Source organism: Rutilus rutilus (assembly GCF_951802725.1).
Source record: "Rutilus rutilus genome assembly, chromosome: 25".
NCBI lineage: Eukaryota > Metazoa > Chordata > Actinopteri > Cypriniformes > Leuciscidae > Rutilus > Rutilus rutilus.
In genome coordinates this window covers 11,099,880-11,117,582 of record NC_140229.1, presented here as the reverse complement: position 1 = coordinate 11,117,582, position 17,703 = coordinate 11,099,880, and the positions used below count along the sequence as shown (strand labels likewise).

General features: G+C 36.9%; 1 protein-coding gene across 1 annotated transcript in view; it reads right to left on the bottom strand.

Annotated features, from left to right (window-relative positions):
- The window catches only part of uvrag (UV radiation resistance associated gene), a 111,110-nt gene that overhangs the window by 92,826 nt on the left and 581 nt on the right, over positions 1 to 17,703 (bottom strand). The window contains exons 2-6 of the mRNA XM_084400485.1: positions 12,207 to 12,324; positions 11,584 to 11,618; positions 4,836 to 4,997; positions 2,751 to 2,825; positions 2,490 to 2,575 (exon numbers count right to left, since the gene is read on the bottom strand). Of these exons, the coding sequence (XP_084256611.1) occupies positions 2,490 to 2,575; positions 2,751 to 2,825; positions 4,836 to 4,997; positions 11,584 to 11,618; positions 12,207 to 12,324 (476 nt within the window). The remainder of the gene's footprint in view (positions 1 to 2,489; positions 2,576 to 2,750; positions 2,826 to 4,835; positions 4,998 to 11,583; positions 11,619 to 12,206; positions 12,325 to 17,703) is intronic.

The window sequence follows — 17,703 nt, the reverse complement described above, 5'->3', positions numbered from 1 at the left end:
ATATTTAAAAATATAAACTAGATTTAGTCATGCTACAAAGAAGACTAGTCTAGTTATGACAGTTCTTTGCACTGAAACAGGATTTCGAAAGCAAGTGTTGATTATTCCCAGTGTGAACCAGCTGAGAGGGGTGATGGGAGATAAAAAGTTGAATTCATACGCAAGCAGGAATTTCCTTTGGCTTGCGTAAGCCTCGCTGAGAACATTTCCTGTATAAGAAAATACGGGAAGGAACCAAGAACCAAAGAACCAGGAGAAACAGCAAACACCTTTTCCAAAGACAAAAAGTTACTTTTGGCCCACTAACACACAGTCATAAAACAAATGCAAAAGAAAACACCCCTAACAACAACTCCTGACAACTTAGACTGATTTAGATCACCGAATCACACTTTTTTTCCCACGAGTGGCCCGTTATAGCATGACGGACGGGCTGCCCACCCTAGTGTAGCATAAATCGCACATGCAGAGGAAACATTTCTCTTCAGATTAATGATTCATTTTATTAGAAGACTAACTACTCTGATTTCTTGTTTTTCCTCTTTTCCTCTCTGTATTATTCCTACTTAAAGATCGTCAGGGTGAGTTAATCGCTGACAACACAGCACTGTCAATCAAATCAAATGTTTCCTCAGTGCTGATAACAACCGCCGCCATCCGCCCATTCAACCCGGAACACAAGGAGTTTTTGCCAAGAGCTATACAGACTTTACACACCAACCGTTTCTTCTCTCTTTATTTCTGTCCGTCTAACTTACAAACAAACAGAATATCGACGGCAAAACAAACGCAAATCCAATTATAACGGAATTTTACAATGAATCAAATTACAAAACAGACAAGTTTAGTCCAATTATAGAAAGATGACTCTTATGAACTGGTTCTTTTTAATAAGACACAAGCCAGTGTAGTCCGACTTCCAAATGAATGACACTAATGAATCTGTTCTTTTACCACATTGTGCAGTTTGTCAGTGGTATTTTATAAAATAAATGAATGAAATGTTACCATTTTTTATTTATTTAGTATTGTTGTTTAATATATATTTAAGGCCAATGAATGGATTGCATTTATGCTGCCTCTAAAAAGACTGTAAAGTCATTAAAAAGCCTGTGTAAACACCCTTTTCAAGAATGGTTTTAAATGATCTATCTATCTATCTATCTATCTATCTATCTATCTATCTATCTATCTATCTATCTATCTATCTATCTATCCATCTATCTATATAAAGTACTAAAAGAATTGTTAAGGTACTGGAATTGTTAAGAGGAATTGTTAAATTTGTAATTCCCATCCCTTGGAACGAAGCATCATTTTTTTTCTGCCATTGTTCATTTTCCACACAAATATCCTCAAAAAGCAAAAAAAGAAAGAAGTCCATAAGAATTACAAAAAAGCTAGAATAATGTATCCCATGCATGTTTCTGTCAGTCGGTGTGTGTGTATACAAATATGCGGCCTATGCATAAGATTTCGGAATTTCGGCCAAGACATGGGCCCACCTCAGGCCGAAGCCAAGATATTGCACAGACTCATAATCAAGACTACCAAGAGACTCACAAACACCATCGCACGTAGTGAGCAGCAGCTTCCAGCTAACTCTATATCACCCAAGTACAGCACAGCTCTGAGGAACTGCCCTACATTCCACACAACAAAATATGCACATGGCCATTGAGGTGCGTATGAATGAAGGTTCGGGAAAACGAATGAATGTAATTTGATGGGATAAATATGGGAAGTGTGTCAGTTATTTAACACTCTCCAAAGTGCCTCCTTTCTCTCAGGTTGTGTTACATTACAAAACACATTGGTATTAGCAGAGAGCTGTTGCCATCTAGTGCTGCAAAGAAGCTACAGCAGAACATTGAGCCAACATTCAGCTTCAATGGGTTTGGAGAGGTCTGCCAATACCATGACAAGGTGGACTAATTTTTCTTCCTTAATTTCCTGCTCTCCTCATCCATCAGGTCTTTTATCCAAGGATTACGGTTATCCAAGACTGCAAAAACATCAGTCATCTTTGGCTGAAGAACGAGACGCCACCCTGCAGCAGGGGTCCAATTTGAAAGAGAAAAAAAACACAGAGCGCTATCTGGCGGACAAGGAAAGGAACTTTTCTTGATGATGAGAACTGCTTCTGGGTCTCAAAAGGGAAGATAATACAATTCTGGAAAGTAACTGAGGAACTTTACAATTGGAGCTGAACATATGTTAAGAGCAAATGCTAGTCCTGTAGGAATGAAATTCCAATTCTTTTCCCAATAGTCAGCGATGTGTCAATACAGTCAAAGTACTGCAGATGTATTATTAATCAAAAGAGGTCTTCATTTTTATTATATATGGCAATTGGACATTCGAAATGGCCATACTCTACACTTTTGAAGGATTTTAGTATTTAATTGCATTGAATTGTGAATGTTAAAGTAAAATAAAGGTAAAAAGGCCTTTTTTTCCATGATATGTTCCATTGAGTCTTCTCTCACCTCAGTAAAGAGAAAACACTGTAGGAGTTTCTGACAGAGCTCTGGTCCACCTGGAGCAAACTGTTCTTCTTCTTGTCAGAATTCTCCTGTGGGAAAGAAAACAGTCCATGAGCTTCACAAAGAGTGTCTTCTTACCATATGAAAGATTCTACAGATTGAAAAACCCAAGAGATATAAGTGAATTCGAGCTCTGATAGATGACAAGGTTTGAAGATAGCCTGGAATTTATTTTGGAACCCATTCCGAGAGTTTGAACAATACCTTCTGATCAAACTCAGCTGCATAGTAGCCATCGTTCAGTCCAAAGATGATCTCATTTGGATTTCTAGAGCGAATCTGAAAAAAAAAAGAGAAGGAGAGAAAAGAGAAATGTTAAAGGATTTTTGGGATGTGATGTGAACCTGAAGCAGAATTTACATACATATACACATATATATATATATATATAAATTTAATTATATATAAAATATATATATAATAATTATAATTACTTAATGTACAGCCTTATATGAAGGAATTTTCCATATAGATTTTTCACAGGTGTTTTACCCATATTTTGATTTATGCATTGCGTTGTGTTTTAGGGTTTAAGAAAATATGTCCGTAAACTTTTCTGCAGGAAATACCTTTTCCAGAAAATTCCAATTTTTTTTTTACAGTGAAATATAATAATAAATATTATAATTATTATTGCTACTACAATTACTCAACATAAACTTAATATAAAAGTGATTTTATACATATTGTACTTGGAATGTTACTCAAGAATTCGAAACATATTTAAAGTGCCCCTATTATCGATTTTTGAAAATGACCTTTCATGTAGTGTGTAACAGCTCTAAGCGAATGAAAACATCCTGCAAAGTTTTAAATCTAAAAGTGCACCGTATATAAAGTTATTGTCTTTCAAAAGTAAAAGTCGACTCTTGAGTCAATGAAATGAATCGTTTTTCAAACGAGTCATAAGCCGTTTCGTTGTGACGTCAAGACGAAATATTAGCATATTGCCCGCTCACTTATTGCGTGCGCAGACACCAGGGAAAACTTGAACCCTCAAACACTGCAGCTGATTCCTGTGGATACTGGATAGCATCATGTGGAGAAGACGCTGTTGCTCTACAATGTGAAGGTAAAGTCAGTTTTTTTCACTGCCCAAGGACGAGCATGTGAAGAATCAGTGGTTAAAATTCATCTTTACCACGATATCACAGCAGTATAATCCTAAACTTTTGCTGTGATCCCTTTATTTTACTGACGACTGCTTTACTGAGTTCAATGCAGGATTCGCAAACCGCTTGCTCTTGAAAGATGGTGTTCAAAATACTTAGTTTTGAGTTTTATATTGTGTAGGTCTCCTGCTAACTGGTTAACTCACATTATTACGGTCTTACTGAAATACTTCTGCTAATCAGTTGTGGGCCACTATTACCTATAGCTGTGTTTATTAATGCAGATTGTCAGTCGTTCTCGCTACTTTGAGGAAACATTAAGCATGGAGCAAGATTTGTTTTTACCACCGTTTATGTTACATCAATCATTCACGCTAGAGCTCGGCTAATGTATGCACTGTTTATTGATACAGTTTCCATATGTTCACCGCAATAAATTAGAAAAATACTCTGTAAATAAATAAGTACAAGTAAAATAACGGGTTTGTTGATGGACATGCACTTGTTAATGCTGATGGTGAGGAATTGCAACAGTCGCAACATCTCATAATGTGCCTCAAACTGAGTAGTGTATCCCTGAGAAACGTCCTGCTCGAGTTGTCCTTGCAATGGAGGTTCGGGTTGAATAACTAGTTCTTCCAGTGTTTCATCATCGGACTCGCGCTAGGATTGATATGGTAAAAATCGACGTCATTGTTCGTTACGGTCTTTAGTTTACGGTGAAGGAAGCCTCTCAGGACAAGCAGAGCTGACGTTGTTATGGCAATGGGCATTTTGGTTTCTGACGCGCACACTGCACACGGCAGACCAATCACAACAGACTGAGCTGTCTGGCCAATCAGAGCAGAGTAGCTCGCGGAAAGGAGGGATTTAGAGAGACTGATTCATCTGAGGAGTCGTTAGAGAATCATTGAGATGTGCAAATGTATATTATGAGAAAATTAAACAGTTTTTTGACCTTTGATGCATGTAAACCTGTTGTAGGACACTCCAAAACAACATTAGGAAACTTTAAAATAGCATAATAGGGGCACTTAAAAAAAAGAAATCCCTCATAAAAGTTAAATAAAATCTTAGAACAAAACACTTCAGGAAACTAGATGGTTAGATAAATGGATGGTAACTAAAAGGAAAGCAAGAGAGGCAAGTTTGAATATATATATATTTGACTACTCACCTGTTGTCCTGTGTATCTGAGCCCATCTAGGTTGACCTTCCACTCAATAAGCAGTTGGTATTGTTCTTCCCTCCCACCCCATATTCTCACCACAAAACACGACACAGACATGTCCAGGAGGTCCGGCAGCATGGCAAAATCTAAGCTCCGCCATGTCGGGTTCTGAAAAATATACAAGCAAAAAATTAGCAGGAGCAGGGTTTATAGCCAGTTGCTTTAAGTGCATTTATTTTTACAATTTTTGTAGCCAATCACAGACATATCTGTTAAGCGTGTGAAGGCAATGGCCAGTCAGATATGTTTAATTAGACAGAATCTGCTCAACACTGCTCAAAACGCGAATCCTTCCATTATAACCAACAATATGAAGGTAAATCAGTAGCAAAACTCGAGAGCACGTAGATGTGAATTTGAGAACTTGTACAATAAATATTGGTACTTGTACATGAACATTTACACTCACAGCTCCAATGTGAAAACCTGTAAAATAAAAATCTGAAGTTGAATGTTGAAATTTGCACTCGCATACAATAGTCACAAACCTGTATTCTGAATCTGAAGCTGCAGACAAGTAGACACAAATGTGTAAAATGCCATTCACAGAAATACAACGACAGACACAAACTTGTAATATATATTTTGCGTTTAATCTTACATTCACATTCGCGGTACTTCCTCAATTAGGCACGTGCAACTTCTCAAATCTGTCACTGCAATTTCAAATTTCGCGCCTTGACTTTTGCTACTCTTTTCGCGATATATCAGGTGCAAAACTAACTTGTGCACTTGAAACTCAGAGGCGGTGAGAGAGAAAGGGGGGGCGGGAGGAGGGGGGGTCAAAGGAGCCGTTTTATTGGTTGGCACCTAGCCAATGAAATGGGACTTTGATGATGTCACGAAACCCGCGTGCACTGAAACGCTAACATAGCTTAATGCAATGCATTAGACTGATATTAAAAGAAATAAACGATATTATCAAACTCAGTAAACACAATGCTAATAATGCATACTACAGAATAGCAGATGAGCACAGAATATGACGAAAGAAAGCAAATGTGTGTTCAGTGCAAATAAACTTGCTGCCTGTGTTTTATTAATAATGTAACGAATTATGTGTTTTTTGTTATTGTTTTTTTATTTTATAACTGTTTATAACTTAACTCCATTAAGCCTCATTAAGCGTTTTCTTGGTTTTCTATGGGAGGAAAACGTACAATTAAACGCGTTGCGATCATATTCTGTGCTCAATTGCTTTTCTGTGTGCTTTGTTTGTATGGTGTTTCCTGAGTTTGGTCTTTTAATACCACTGTCTCAATTAAACGCGTTGCGTTCATATTCTGTGCTCATCTGCTTTTCTGTAGTATGCATTATTAGCATTGTGTTTACTGAGTTTGATAATATCGTTTATTTCTTTTAATATCAGTCTAATGCATTGCATTAAGCCATGTTAGCGTTTCAGTGCACGCGGGTTTCGTGACATCATCGAAGTCCCATTTCATTGGCTAGGTGCCAACCAATAAAACGACTCCTTTGACCCCCCTCCTCCCGCCCCCTTTCTCTCTCACCGCCTCTGAGTTTCAAGTGCACAAGTTAGTTTTGCACCTGATATATCGCGAAAAGAGTAGCAAAAGTCAAGGCGCGAAATTTGAAATTGCAGTGACAGATTTGAGAAGTTGCACGTGCCTAATTGAGGTAGTACTGCGCATGTGGACGTAAGATTAAACGCAAAATATATATTACAAGTTTGTGTCTGTCGTTGTATTTCTGTGAATGGCATTTTACACATTTGTGTCTACTTGTCTGCAGCTTCAGATTCAGAATACAGGTTTGTGACTATTGTATGCGAGTGCAAATTTTAACATTCACCTTCAGATTTTTATTTTACAGGTTTTCACATTGGAGCTGTGAGTGTAAATGTTCATGTACAAGTACCAATATTTATTGTACAAGTTCTCAAATTCAAATCTACGTGCTCTCGAGTTTTGCTACTGATTTACCTTCATACAACAAAGATGTCAATAAAAGATTCATTGCAGAGTTTTCACAAGAGCGCAGCTTTGTGTACCTCACATTGTAATGTAGTGTTACCTTTGTGTACCTCACGTTGTAATGTAAATAAAGTGCGTGCGTGCGGATGGCCGTGTTAATTTTCGACCCTGCAGGGTACTTTGTGAGTAACATCTCTGCTAGCAGATCTTGCTTGGGCATTAATAAACTAATACAGCCAAAAATGCAGCCAATATATGATCCAATAGACCAGCAATTAAGGCTGTTAGACATGTCGATTTTATTAATAATGCATAAGTGTGGCCTCTCAGCACAGTCAATGACGCAGCACGGCAAGCTTTCAAAGACTAACAGCAGAAACAGATTTCCAAAACTGTCCCGTCATACAGTCTGGAGGCTAAAGAGGGTCTTTCTCCAAGAGGACGTGCAGCTGACAAAACTGCCATCGCAGTGACTAGGTCAGCAGAAATAAATACAAAACACTGAAAACAGCCATCACCATGACCACCAGAGGAGGCATGATTGCACGAAAGACCGGAAGGACGTACAGGAAGGCCAGAAAGGAAGGGAAATGAAGAAACAAAAAAGGAGGCAGAGAGGGGCAAGAAGGTTAGAGGTTAAAGAAGAAAAGATTTTGTGTGTCTGACAAAACAGTACCAGTTACATTTGAGCTCATTAAAATAGTCTTTGCAGAATCTGTAAGATTTTTAGCGTGTTTGAATACACATATACATCTCACACATACACATATATATTCATATATATGGATGGATGATATTCATTAATTCACAAAAGATGGCCCGGTTTCCCAGACAGGGGTTGGCTTAAGCAAGGACTAGGCCAGTTAAATTAGGATATTTAAGCAGCCTAATGCTTTTTTATCAAAAAATGCCTTCCACACAAAAACATTACTGGTGTGCATCCTGAGACAAAACAATGGCACTGACATTTTTTTAAGATATGTCATTGCAAGTTATTTTCAGGTAAAACAGCTCAAACATGTATTTTAGTCTGGGAATAGGCTTAAGCTTTGTCTGTGAAACCGTGTGTGTGTGTGTACTCTGTATATAGACTTTGTTTGTATAAATAAGTACCGTATATATATAGAAATACTTTTAGACTAAATCAATATGGCAATATATAGTAATAAAAACTAGGGCTGAATGATTAATTGCATTTGCGATGATATCGCGATATGATGAAATGTGATTTTTTTTAACCGCAAAGCTGCGATTACAGTCTGGTCACGTGATTGTCATTGTTTGTAATATTTGTTTCCCCTCTTTATTATTTGTTTTGAAGCTATATTTGTTACAATTATTAACATGTAACTGTATTAATTTAGTTTTTTAATGTGTAATTATTATAAGTAGGCCTACTTATAATTATGTAATTAAATATTTTAAGTTTTATTAATAAGATCAATTAAAGAAAAAAAATTGATCGGCTCATGAGGTGCCTAAAGATTCCCTTCCCTATTTTACAATGATTTATTGCTTTGTTTTTGTTGAATAATAGAAAAGATAAAGAGCTTAAAAAATAAATCGCATATTAAATCGCAATCGCAATATTGGTAAAACTAAATCGCAATTAGATTATTTTCCAAAATCGTTCAGCCCTAATAAAAGCAATATTTAACTACATATTTTTTCTAAAACGTTTCAATGCATAAAAAGTGCCGCATGGACACTTCACATTTTGAGTGATGATGACGCTGTGAATCAGAGCTCTGAATCAATTCATCACGGTCAAAGATATGACATTGAGGACAAGCAGAGAAAATAAAATTACAGACCACTCTCCATTATATTACACTTACATGATCATCGTTTTGTAAATGTAATAATAAACAACTGCATTCAATACAGCTCTGCCTACTCCATAAATAGAGAGAAAAGCACACCCAGAATAACACAAGAACAGCCCTCCAGCTATAAACTTGTCTTTTTTAGGGTGTCATCTCATGTGAAAACACTAATAAATACATTAGTCATAGCCTACAATATTTCATATCACTATTATCATCAAAACGTCCATTACAGTCAGAGTAACGGAAAACAACAGAGCCTTTAATCGTGTCTGTATAAATCACATTACTGACGATCATTTGCTTTTGGGTGTTGTGTTATTATTCTCTTCTTATTTTAGCAGTTGCCATGCGTCAATGTTTTTCAACAGAATTAGAGGCTCGGACAGAGTGACCACACAGTTGTTAAACCGCTTTCCAGTCGTCAATGAAGGAAGCCACATCCGTTCTAGTGGCTCGGAGGCCTTCTTGGCGAACTAAAATAAGGAATTGTTTCAAAAGTAAAAGGTTGCCGGTGTGACCCCAAAAAAAGTCCATTTAGCAAACCTGTTTTATATCAGTAAATGACGCAGTGCTGCTGGGAGCTGTAGCAAAGCCTTTTTGTGTAGATTTGCCATATGTGTAAAGATGAAGTCCTGAATCTTTTGGTTTTGAGGACATTGCCTTTTTACATACACTGCCAGATCTACTCTAGGTCAGTCTTCTTTTAGTATGATTACAACTCTTATTATGACTAAATATGATGGCACCTGCTGTTGATATCTGCAATAAAATGAATAGGTCAAGTGTGTCATTTCTGCACTACCAGCACCAAAAAATGACTATTTTCAAACAGGTTTCCCCATTTACCTCCCCATCTGGCATTGATTGGTCAAACAGATAGTTCCACGCCCAAACTCGCAACATTGGTTGAGCCACTGCTGCTGTTGTCGGACAGATTGTTTGTAACCAATATTCCCTCTAAGCTGCACACGTGCTGAATCTGATATATTAAAGGCAGGGTAGGTAGAAATGGTCAAAAAAATTTATTTTTCAAATTTGTTTAAACTTTATGTACATATCAATACATAATTAAAATGTAAGTACTCTGAAAAAGAAAGTATCAAAATCGAGTGTCTGTAGACCTCTCACGACTGTTTTAAAGACATCTCATTATTTCCATTCACTCCACCCCCTCATTTCTGTGCTTCTTCCAAAGCCACGCCCCCAAAACACATGAACGCGCGACTCCGACCGCTGAGCTAGAGGACGCATTATTTACCTGAGACAAGCGGAGGGGAAGGGGCATTTTTTTGCCTGGTTTGCCTTCACTAACTGCATATGCCGGTACTGTAAATTTAGATTGCTCTTTCTCTGCCATTGTTTTGGTATTCCTAGGTTCAGTGCCTTCTTCTTTTTCTTCGATAGATTTTATTGGCAGCTTGCAAACATAGTGCATTACCGCCATCTACTGGACGGAGGTGTGATCAGGTTCCGTGCCTCTCGCACTCCTCAAATCAAACGGTCGCGCGCAAGTGGGCAGGTGCTGTGTGGCAAAAGGGTGGTTGCCATGGTTGCGAGAGAGTGACAGTCGCCTAAGCCAATCCTTTGATTCGTCCCGAATCGAAATAATGAGCTGTGTTTAATACAGATTAAACGGTCTAGAGTCACTTGATTTTTATACTCTTTTTTTCAGAGTTCTTACATTTTAATTATGTATTGATATATATAGAAAGTTTTAACAAATTTGGATCTTTAATTTTTAATAAATCCTACCTACCCTGCCTTTAAATCACTTCAAATACTTCAATTCGTTTTTATATTATTTTATATTATATTATATTATATTAGGTCTATATTTTATTATATTATAAGCCTAATAAAGAATTTATCTCACAAGGGTATTGTTTAGGGCTCCTTGCTATTAAAAAGTTTGAAACCCCATGGTAAAGAAAATATTGGTAATTCATAAGCAATAAACAATCATTTAATTTTTATGGTTTAATGCTGTCTGTAGCCAGTAATTGACTGTGCAAAAACACTTTATGGTTACCAAACCATGTCAGTGTAACAGCTTAATTTTTTTCATACGTTATTTTAAAGAATTGAACTGTCCAGCAGAAGATTTTGTAAATGATTTTTTATAGAATTTCTTGGTAAAGACCGGTACAGTAAACAGCACTGTAAAACAAAAAATTCTCAGGTAACCTAAAATGTGCTTCATTCAGTGACTTCTTAATTAACTGATTGTTTTCAAACATATTATTTAAAACCAATAAGTTACATCAAGGGTCAAGTAAAATAGAAATGGCACATTCAAGTTAAAAGTTACAAACCATTGTGTTTCTACGTACGCTGTACAGGTCAGGTATAAAGAATGTTTTTGCTCAGGTGGCAAAAAAAAGTTTAGCTCAGCAAGAAAACAAATTAGAGGGAACATTATTTGTAACCACAAAGCCATAATCTTCAAAGTTCTTTGTTTGTATTTTAGCATAAAATAATGACATACCTCATCTTTAAGATCCAATTAATCCTTTAATCAATTCGCAGTAATGTACTATGGTAACCAAAATTTCTGCCAAAGGCATCCACAAATATTAATAAATAAGATAAAATGACAAAATAAATATGACAGAAAGATTCTGAAAGTGTATTAAACTGTTCAAAGATCCCATATTTATTATGGTTTAACAGTAATAAATTAACTATGAAAGCTATTGCTACCATTGTTAATTTTTCAGCAGTCACATGAGGCTATTAAGGACATTGGTGAATCAACTAAAAAGACATTCACTTTTATTATCCTACAGTAGAAGAACATATGATATGCGACGCTATAACATGTTAAGCTACACCACGCTACTAAGCTTTGATATGCTGTCTACCATTTCACAAATTTGAAATAATAAGCATTAAATCGCATGACCAAACACCAATGAAAACAAAAGCACTCACCAATGAGTCTCGGATGACTTCACTCTTATAAAAATCTGGAAAAGGAAAAGAAGCAAGTTAGAAGTCATCCAAAAGCTTTTAAATCCAGAGTGACTTACACACTAAAATTCAATCGTTTTTTTTTTCAAGAAATTAAAATGTTTATTCAGCAAGGACACATTCATTTGATCAAAAGTGACAGTAAAGACACTTGTAATGTTACAAAAGATTTCTATTTCAAATAAATGCTAAAAAAGGCCATTCATTTTGAGAAAATTCTCATTAGTTTAAAGCTGCTTTGCATAACTGCAAAATACACAGAAATTACCAAGTACACAAATCGTAGGTTGATGTCCCAGAACGTGTGAAGTGTAAACACTAAGTTGCAATCAAAACATTGTACTGTTTATTTGAGCAGTCCGAACAGCCCGACAACAGCTTAACCAATAGCGTGACTTTAGGGTTTGGGCCATCTCCTTGATATGGAAGACAGGGTGAATGTTTGGAAAAAAAATTTGAAAACAGTCAATTTCTGCGATTTTGTTTGGTGTCACTTATGACACAGAAATTACGCACTGCAGCTTTAAGTACTAAATTAAGCAAACAGTCCGAGAGTACCAGCAAGCTCAGCTAGCATCAGTCACCTCGTGATATCCGTTCTTCCTGGCAGAGGTGAAGGCTGAAGTAAGTGTCAAGCAGAGGAGAGCCATTCTTGTTCACAATGTTACGGGCTGCTATGCTCCGCAAGTGACGTAAACGCCTCTGTTGGGACAAAGAGAGAAAGACATTTAGTGAGAAAGACAATCACATTTTTTTAAAGATGCCTTTCAAATATACTTTGCTACTTTCATAAGCTGTACATCAATGCGTACTCATCGGGAACACACTTTCATGTAATCAAACAGTAAAGATTTAATCTTTCAAAGTAACGTGTGTACGATGGTTTTTTGAGAGTGCCATTTAAGCGGCATTTGGGAATACATCATGACATATCTCAGATATTTCTCACGATTTTTTCTGACTAGGTGATGTCATCTTGAACGCGCTAAATTCTGAATGTTTTGCAGTTCTCCATTTTCCATCAACTGACAGTGAACAGGAACAGACCAACACACAGGCACAAAACATCATTGTGAGTCTCACGTCACTTTAAATCCAAGTCCCCCACCCTGACCGAAACATGGCATCACTGCTGCACATTGGGCACAAATCCACTGCTTTGAAGGAGCCAAGGGGGAAAAAAGGAGTCGGCATGGAAAGGTTTACCATGTAAGAGTTTTGGTTAAAAAGGAGATAACAAGAAAGGCCTATGATATGATCGCAGAAGGGATGTTGCCTGAACAACTAGTCCACTAATTCTTACAGTACCCCTGTGGTGTAAATCAAGCTTTTAATGTTGTTTATATGTCTATGTGGTCAAATTCATAAGTCAACACCATTGCTGAGTATTTTCTCCTTAAAACTGCAGTGAACCAACGACAGACTCAAAAACGCAGTTTGAAATCGCTGGTGTTTCTGACTTCACAAACTACCTCGTAACCAATCACGTCAATGATCATCAATGAGTGGATCTCTAAGCTGGTGCAAGTGAGTGGTGGCTAATTTGCATGTTCATAGAACCACGTATACTAAATGAGACACAGGTGTACAGTTACATTCAAGCTATTTTAAGTCATGAAGATTTTTTTTTCCAAGGAACAAACTTTTAAATATGTAATTTTGGTGATCAAAGATGAGTTTTAAAGGGATGGTTCAGAGTAAAATCAACCTAGGGTGCTTTGCACCATGACCTTGAGCCAAACACCCCCCCCCCAGAAGCTTTGTTTCCCTTGGTCGAACATTATTAAAGTTAGAGCTTATTTAGAGATATCAGCCGAATGGCTTAGTGCAGGCGCTAATGGATCCAAGGATGTATCCCGTAAATTACCCCACTAATAATGCCCAGAATGGCACCAAACTTTTACAGTAGTTCAAATAGGTTCTGTACTCATAAAACGAGGCATTTAAATAACACTTGCCTGATGGCTCATGCTACCGCTAACCCGGACGACGAGGTCACTTCCGTTATTTGGGAAAAGCATGTAAAAGGATGTAGTGTAACGACGCCCATTTCCAGGAATGTACTTATATTTTGTTGGTAGTACCAGTTTGCAACAATAAGTTAACACTAAGTTGTCAACAATAATTCGTCGTTACACTACACCCTTATGCATCGCTTTCTGCCAGGACTTTTATGTGCTTTTCCCAAATAACGGAAGTGACCTCGACGTCCGGGTTAGCGGTAGCATGAGCCATCAGGTAAGTGTTATTTAAATTTTTCAATGCCTCGTTTTATGAGCACAGAACCTATTTGTACTACTGTAGAAGTTTGGTGCCATTCTGGGCAAAATATATTTTGGAACAACTTGAGGGTGAAATGAGGATACTTTTTCATTTACCATTTACTTTCTTTGTTTAACAGCTCTAATAATATCGAATAATTTATTAGACAGAACTGTTAAACAGAGATGGTAAACTAATGAAGACAGAGAATGGGAACTGGACGCTTAGGCGCTGGCGCTTCAAAATAAAAATTCTAATTCCAAAACATCGGCCAAACAGAAAAATGTATAAGCTGAAAAACATTGGCAGATATTGGCAATATATTGGTCAACCACTAGATACATGAAAAAACACAGCATTATTCTTTATATTTTAGAAAGGGATAATCATCATAATTGCGATTCTGTGGCATTAAAAACCCTTGTGTAAAGTACAGGGTGCTGTCAGCACAATAATGAAATAGCCTACCTCTACTGCAAAAAGAACAAAAAAAAACTAAGGTCATGAATAAATAACAGATACGTCAAGTTTGTGATCCTAATCTACACAAAATGAGATGGAGAGAAAGTCCAGGTACCATTCACAAGGGCTAGATTTAAGGCACAGGGCCACAGCCGTTTCAATGAAACACTTAATCTGAGAGTTCAGCTCACTAAAGTCTTCACCTGACCAGCTTTCATCACAACCAGCCACAAAGAATTTCCAGTGCCGACCGTGAGGCATTAAATACTAAATCTAAGTCATGGGATGCCCCGCAGGATTATTGAAGCTACAGGAACAACACCACACTTTGTTCAGTTTTTCCCCCATTTCTGTCTTGTTTCAGACAACAAAACACTAAGGAATATCCAGGGTTAGTTTGTCCCATACTATGAAACGTAGAGGTTGAATGGTAATTTTTAGTAGGTTAACGGGCTACTTAATTAGCACAGGAACAAACAAGCTAGCGTACGATCAGCTTTCCCTTATTAGGCATTTTGCACTTTGCAGCTGTTTCAAACAGCTAAAATGAAATCGAAACATCAAGCATGACTTCATTCTGAATTTGATCAATCATATCACATTGAACAAAAAAAATGCTCTTCTGCCGCAAAACAAATGAATGGTGTTCAAGGGTGTGAACGAGGTTATCTGTAGTCCATAACAGTGGTCCTTTAAGACATTGCCTCAGGCAATAAGAGTGTCACAAGTGACTGTGTAACTGCCAAAGAAATTGATGTCATAACAACCATTTCCAGTAAAATAAACCTCAGACAGGTGTGACAAGCTCTAACAACCCACATCATGTGATAGGGACTTCACATTTGGTTTCACATTTCAGTGTTTCTGATAACAGTCATGCCATTTTTAACAAAAGCAGAACTGAGGCCAGTTGCACGAAGCCAGTTTCAGTTGTTACCCAGGTACATTTGAGATTAGTCTGAGCAAACTCTGGTCTTCAGAGTTAATCACAAACTCTGGATCAAACCTGAGTTGACAGAGGGCGTTTATATTGAGCGTTGTGAGCCTGATGAACTTGATCTAAACCAGGTTTGATTTGTATGGTTTTGTCCATCTCTAAACCTACTCTGAAACTCAAGAATTTGTTCAGCTTCATGCAACAGGCCACCAGAGATCACCATCATAAGAAAGACTTTGGCATTTAAAGGTGCAATAGGTGATCTGGGAAATGCTAACTTTAGCCTGCTAGCATTGAAAGCATATGAACCCACCCTCCCTGCAAATCGCCGTCCAAAGCCACGCCTCCTCCTAAACACGTGCACAGACCAAAAGAGAGACAACGTTACTGGATTACATCATGAGTCATTCACCAGCGAGAAAACTTTACAGTACTTACAGTGAGTAACCGTACTACAATAACGAACGTAAACAACTATTTGCCTGCCATTCTTGCTCGGTCTGCACAGCGTACGTGAAATGCGCTGATGACGTATGATGTTTGCGTGAACAGGCTGCGCAAAGGTATGCAAACACAAGGTGACTGACAGGGCACACATTTAATTTCATTCGAACCGAATGCAATGATTGAACGAACAGTTTATGGTCCTATGCCTTCCACAGATTATACATATTTATAAAAATACATTTAGACCACTTAACATAGTGATTTTAAGACTTCAACCAGCATAATAAAAATGTTTCTTTAGAGAATCACCTATTGTACCTTCAACTCAAGTCTACTAGGTTTGAAACCATTTCTTTGCTATTTTACGTGTAAAATTAACTTGTATACAATAGTGGCCAAAAGCAATGTCCATATGGTATGTTAATGACCCTAGAAGTTTGATTAAACCATCAAATATGAGTAAATTGTTTTATATTTATTTAAAATATGATTGAAGAAAAAAACTATACTTGGTTATGGTATTTATGACAAAAAGAGTTCAAATATTATTTAATAATATTTGAATAAAGGGTGAAGATGACCATTTTTCTTTTAAATGGACTAAATATATACTGATGACTCATCTTGCACTACATAGACTTTTGTCCAATCAGATGCTCTCAACAATGTGAATGTTCATTTCTGATAAAAATTGTATTTGCAATTAAAAATGTGATTGTAGAAAAAAAGTTCAGGTTTATTGTGCTTGTTTGTAAGTCTGGGGCAGGGAGCCTTTAAAGTTTTCTTTTGTTTTACAACAGGCAGTTTATATAAGTGCTTTTCTTTACAAGTTGTTGCATGTTTGGTGCATGTTGTGTTTGAGCCATATCACAATTTCGGTTTTATTTTAATTAATCATACAACTCTCTGAATGAAGCCCTCAAAACATACAGTGATTACGAGCATCCTTCTATACCTGCATTTGACAGCATCAATATTACTGGTATATATTGCAGCAGGACATGGGAATATACTAATGGCAATATTAGATTTAGAATATTCACATTGCCATTAGTATATTTTCATGTGCTGCAGTTTATACCAGTACATATTTATGTCTATACATTTTTTTTTTTTTATATTTAATATATTGTATTATATTATATAGCAAAGATTCAGAGTGAGTTCTTCCTGCAAGAAACCGCTCTTTACTTAAAGCCATGCTAAAACATAACTCCAGCCCCATGTTTGCAGCATTAAGTAATGCAACATTTCTCTGCACAGAATGCCAAGTCATCAACAGACACTGCTTAACAGGAAACCCTGCGATTCCCAAAACACTTCACGGGAACCATTGATGTGATTAAACAGACGATTGCTGCAGGCCATGACTATCATTCCACAAAACTGAGGTCTATACTCTCAGTTAGGACAGATTCAGGGCATGTATGTGCACTGTGTGTATTGTGCAACATTGCACCATTGCAATTGTTACAACACACACACACACACACACAATCACAACTACTCTCTAACAGCAATCTCAAGCATTACATCAACAATTTAAAAATCTTTAATATGTTAATATAAACAAAAAAAAATTTAAATACATACTATAAAACTGTTTTTTTTATTATTATTTTTTTATAAACCATTAAAATGTCAATAATAGACTGTAACATGAAACCAAATGAACCAAACATTGATAACAAGGGTTTTTCTTTGTAGAGCCCCCAAACAATGCGTGCCAATGTGTAAATATGACATCATTTACAGTCATTTAAGTCAGTGCTGTCAAGCTGCAGAGCAATTGAGATAAGCACAGCTCACTCCATAAGACAGCACCACCACTGCCTTCCTAGCCAGTTTCAAAGTCTTTTAAGCATGAATAATAAATGTTAGGACGTTGTCTGGTCTATTTTGTGTGTGTTTTGAGTTTGGAGAGCCACAGTGACAAGACTACACTACACTGTGAAACCGCTCTGGTATATATT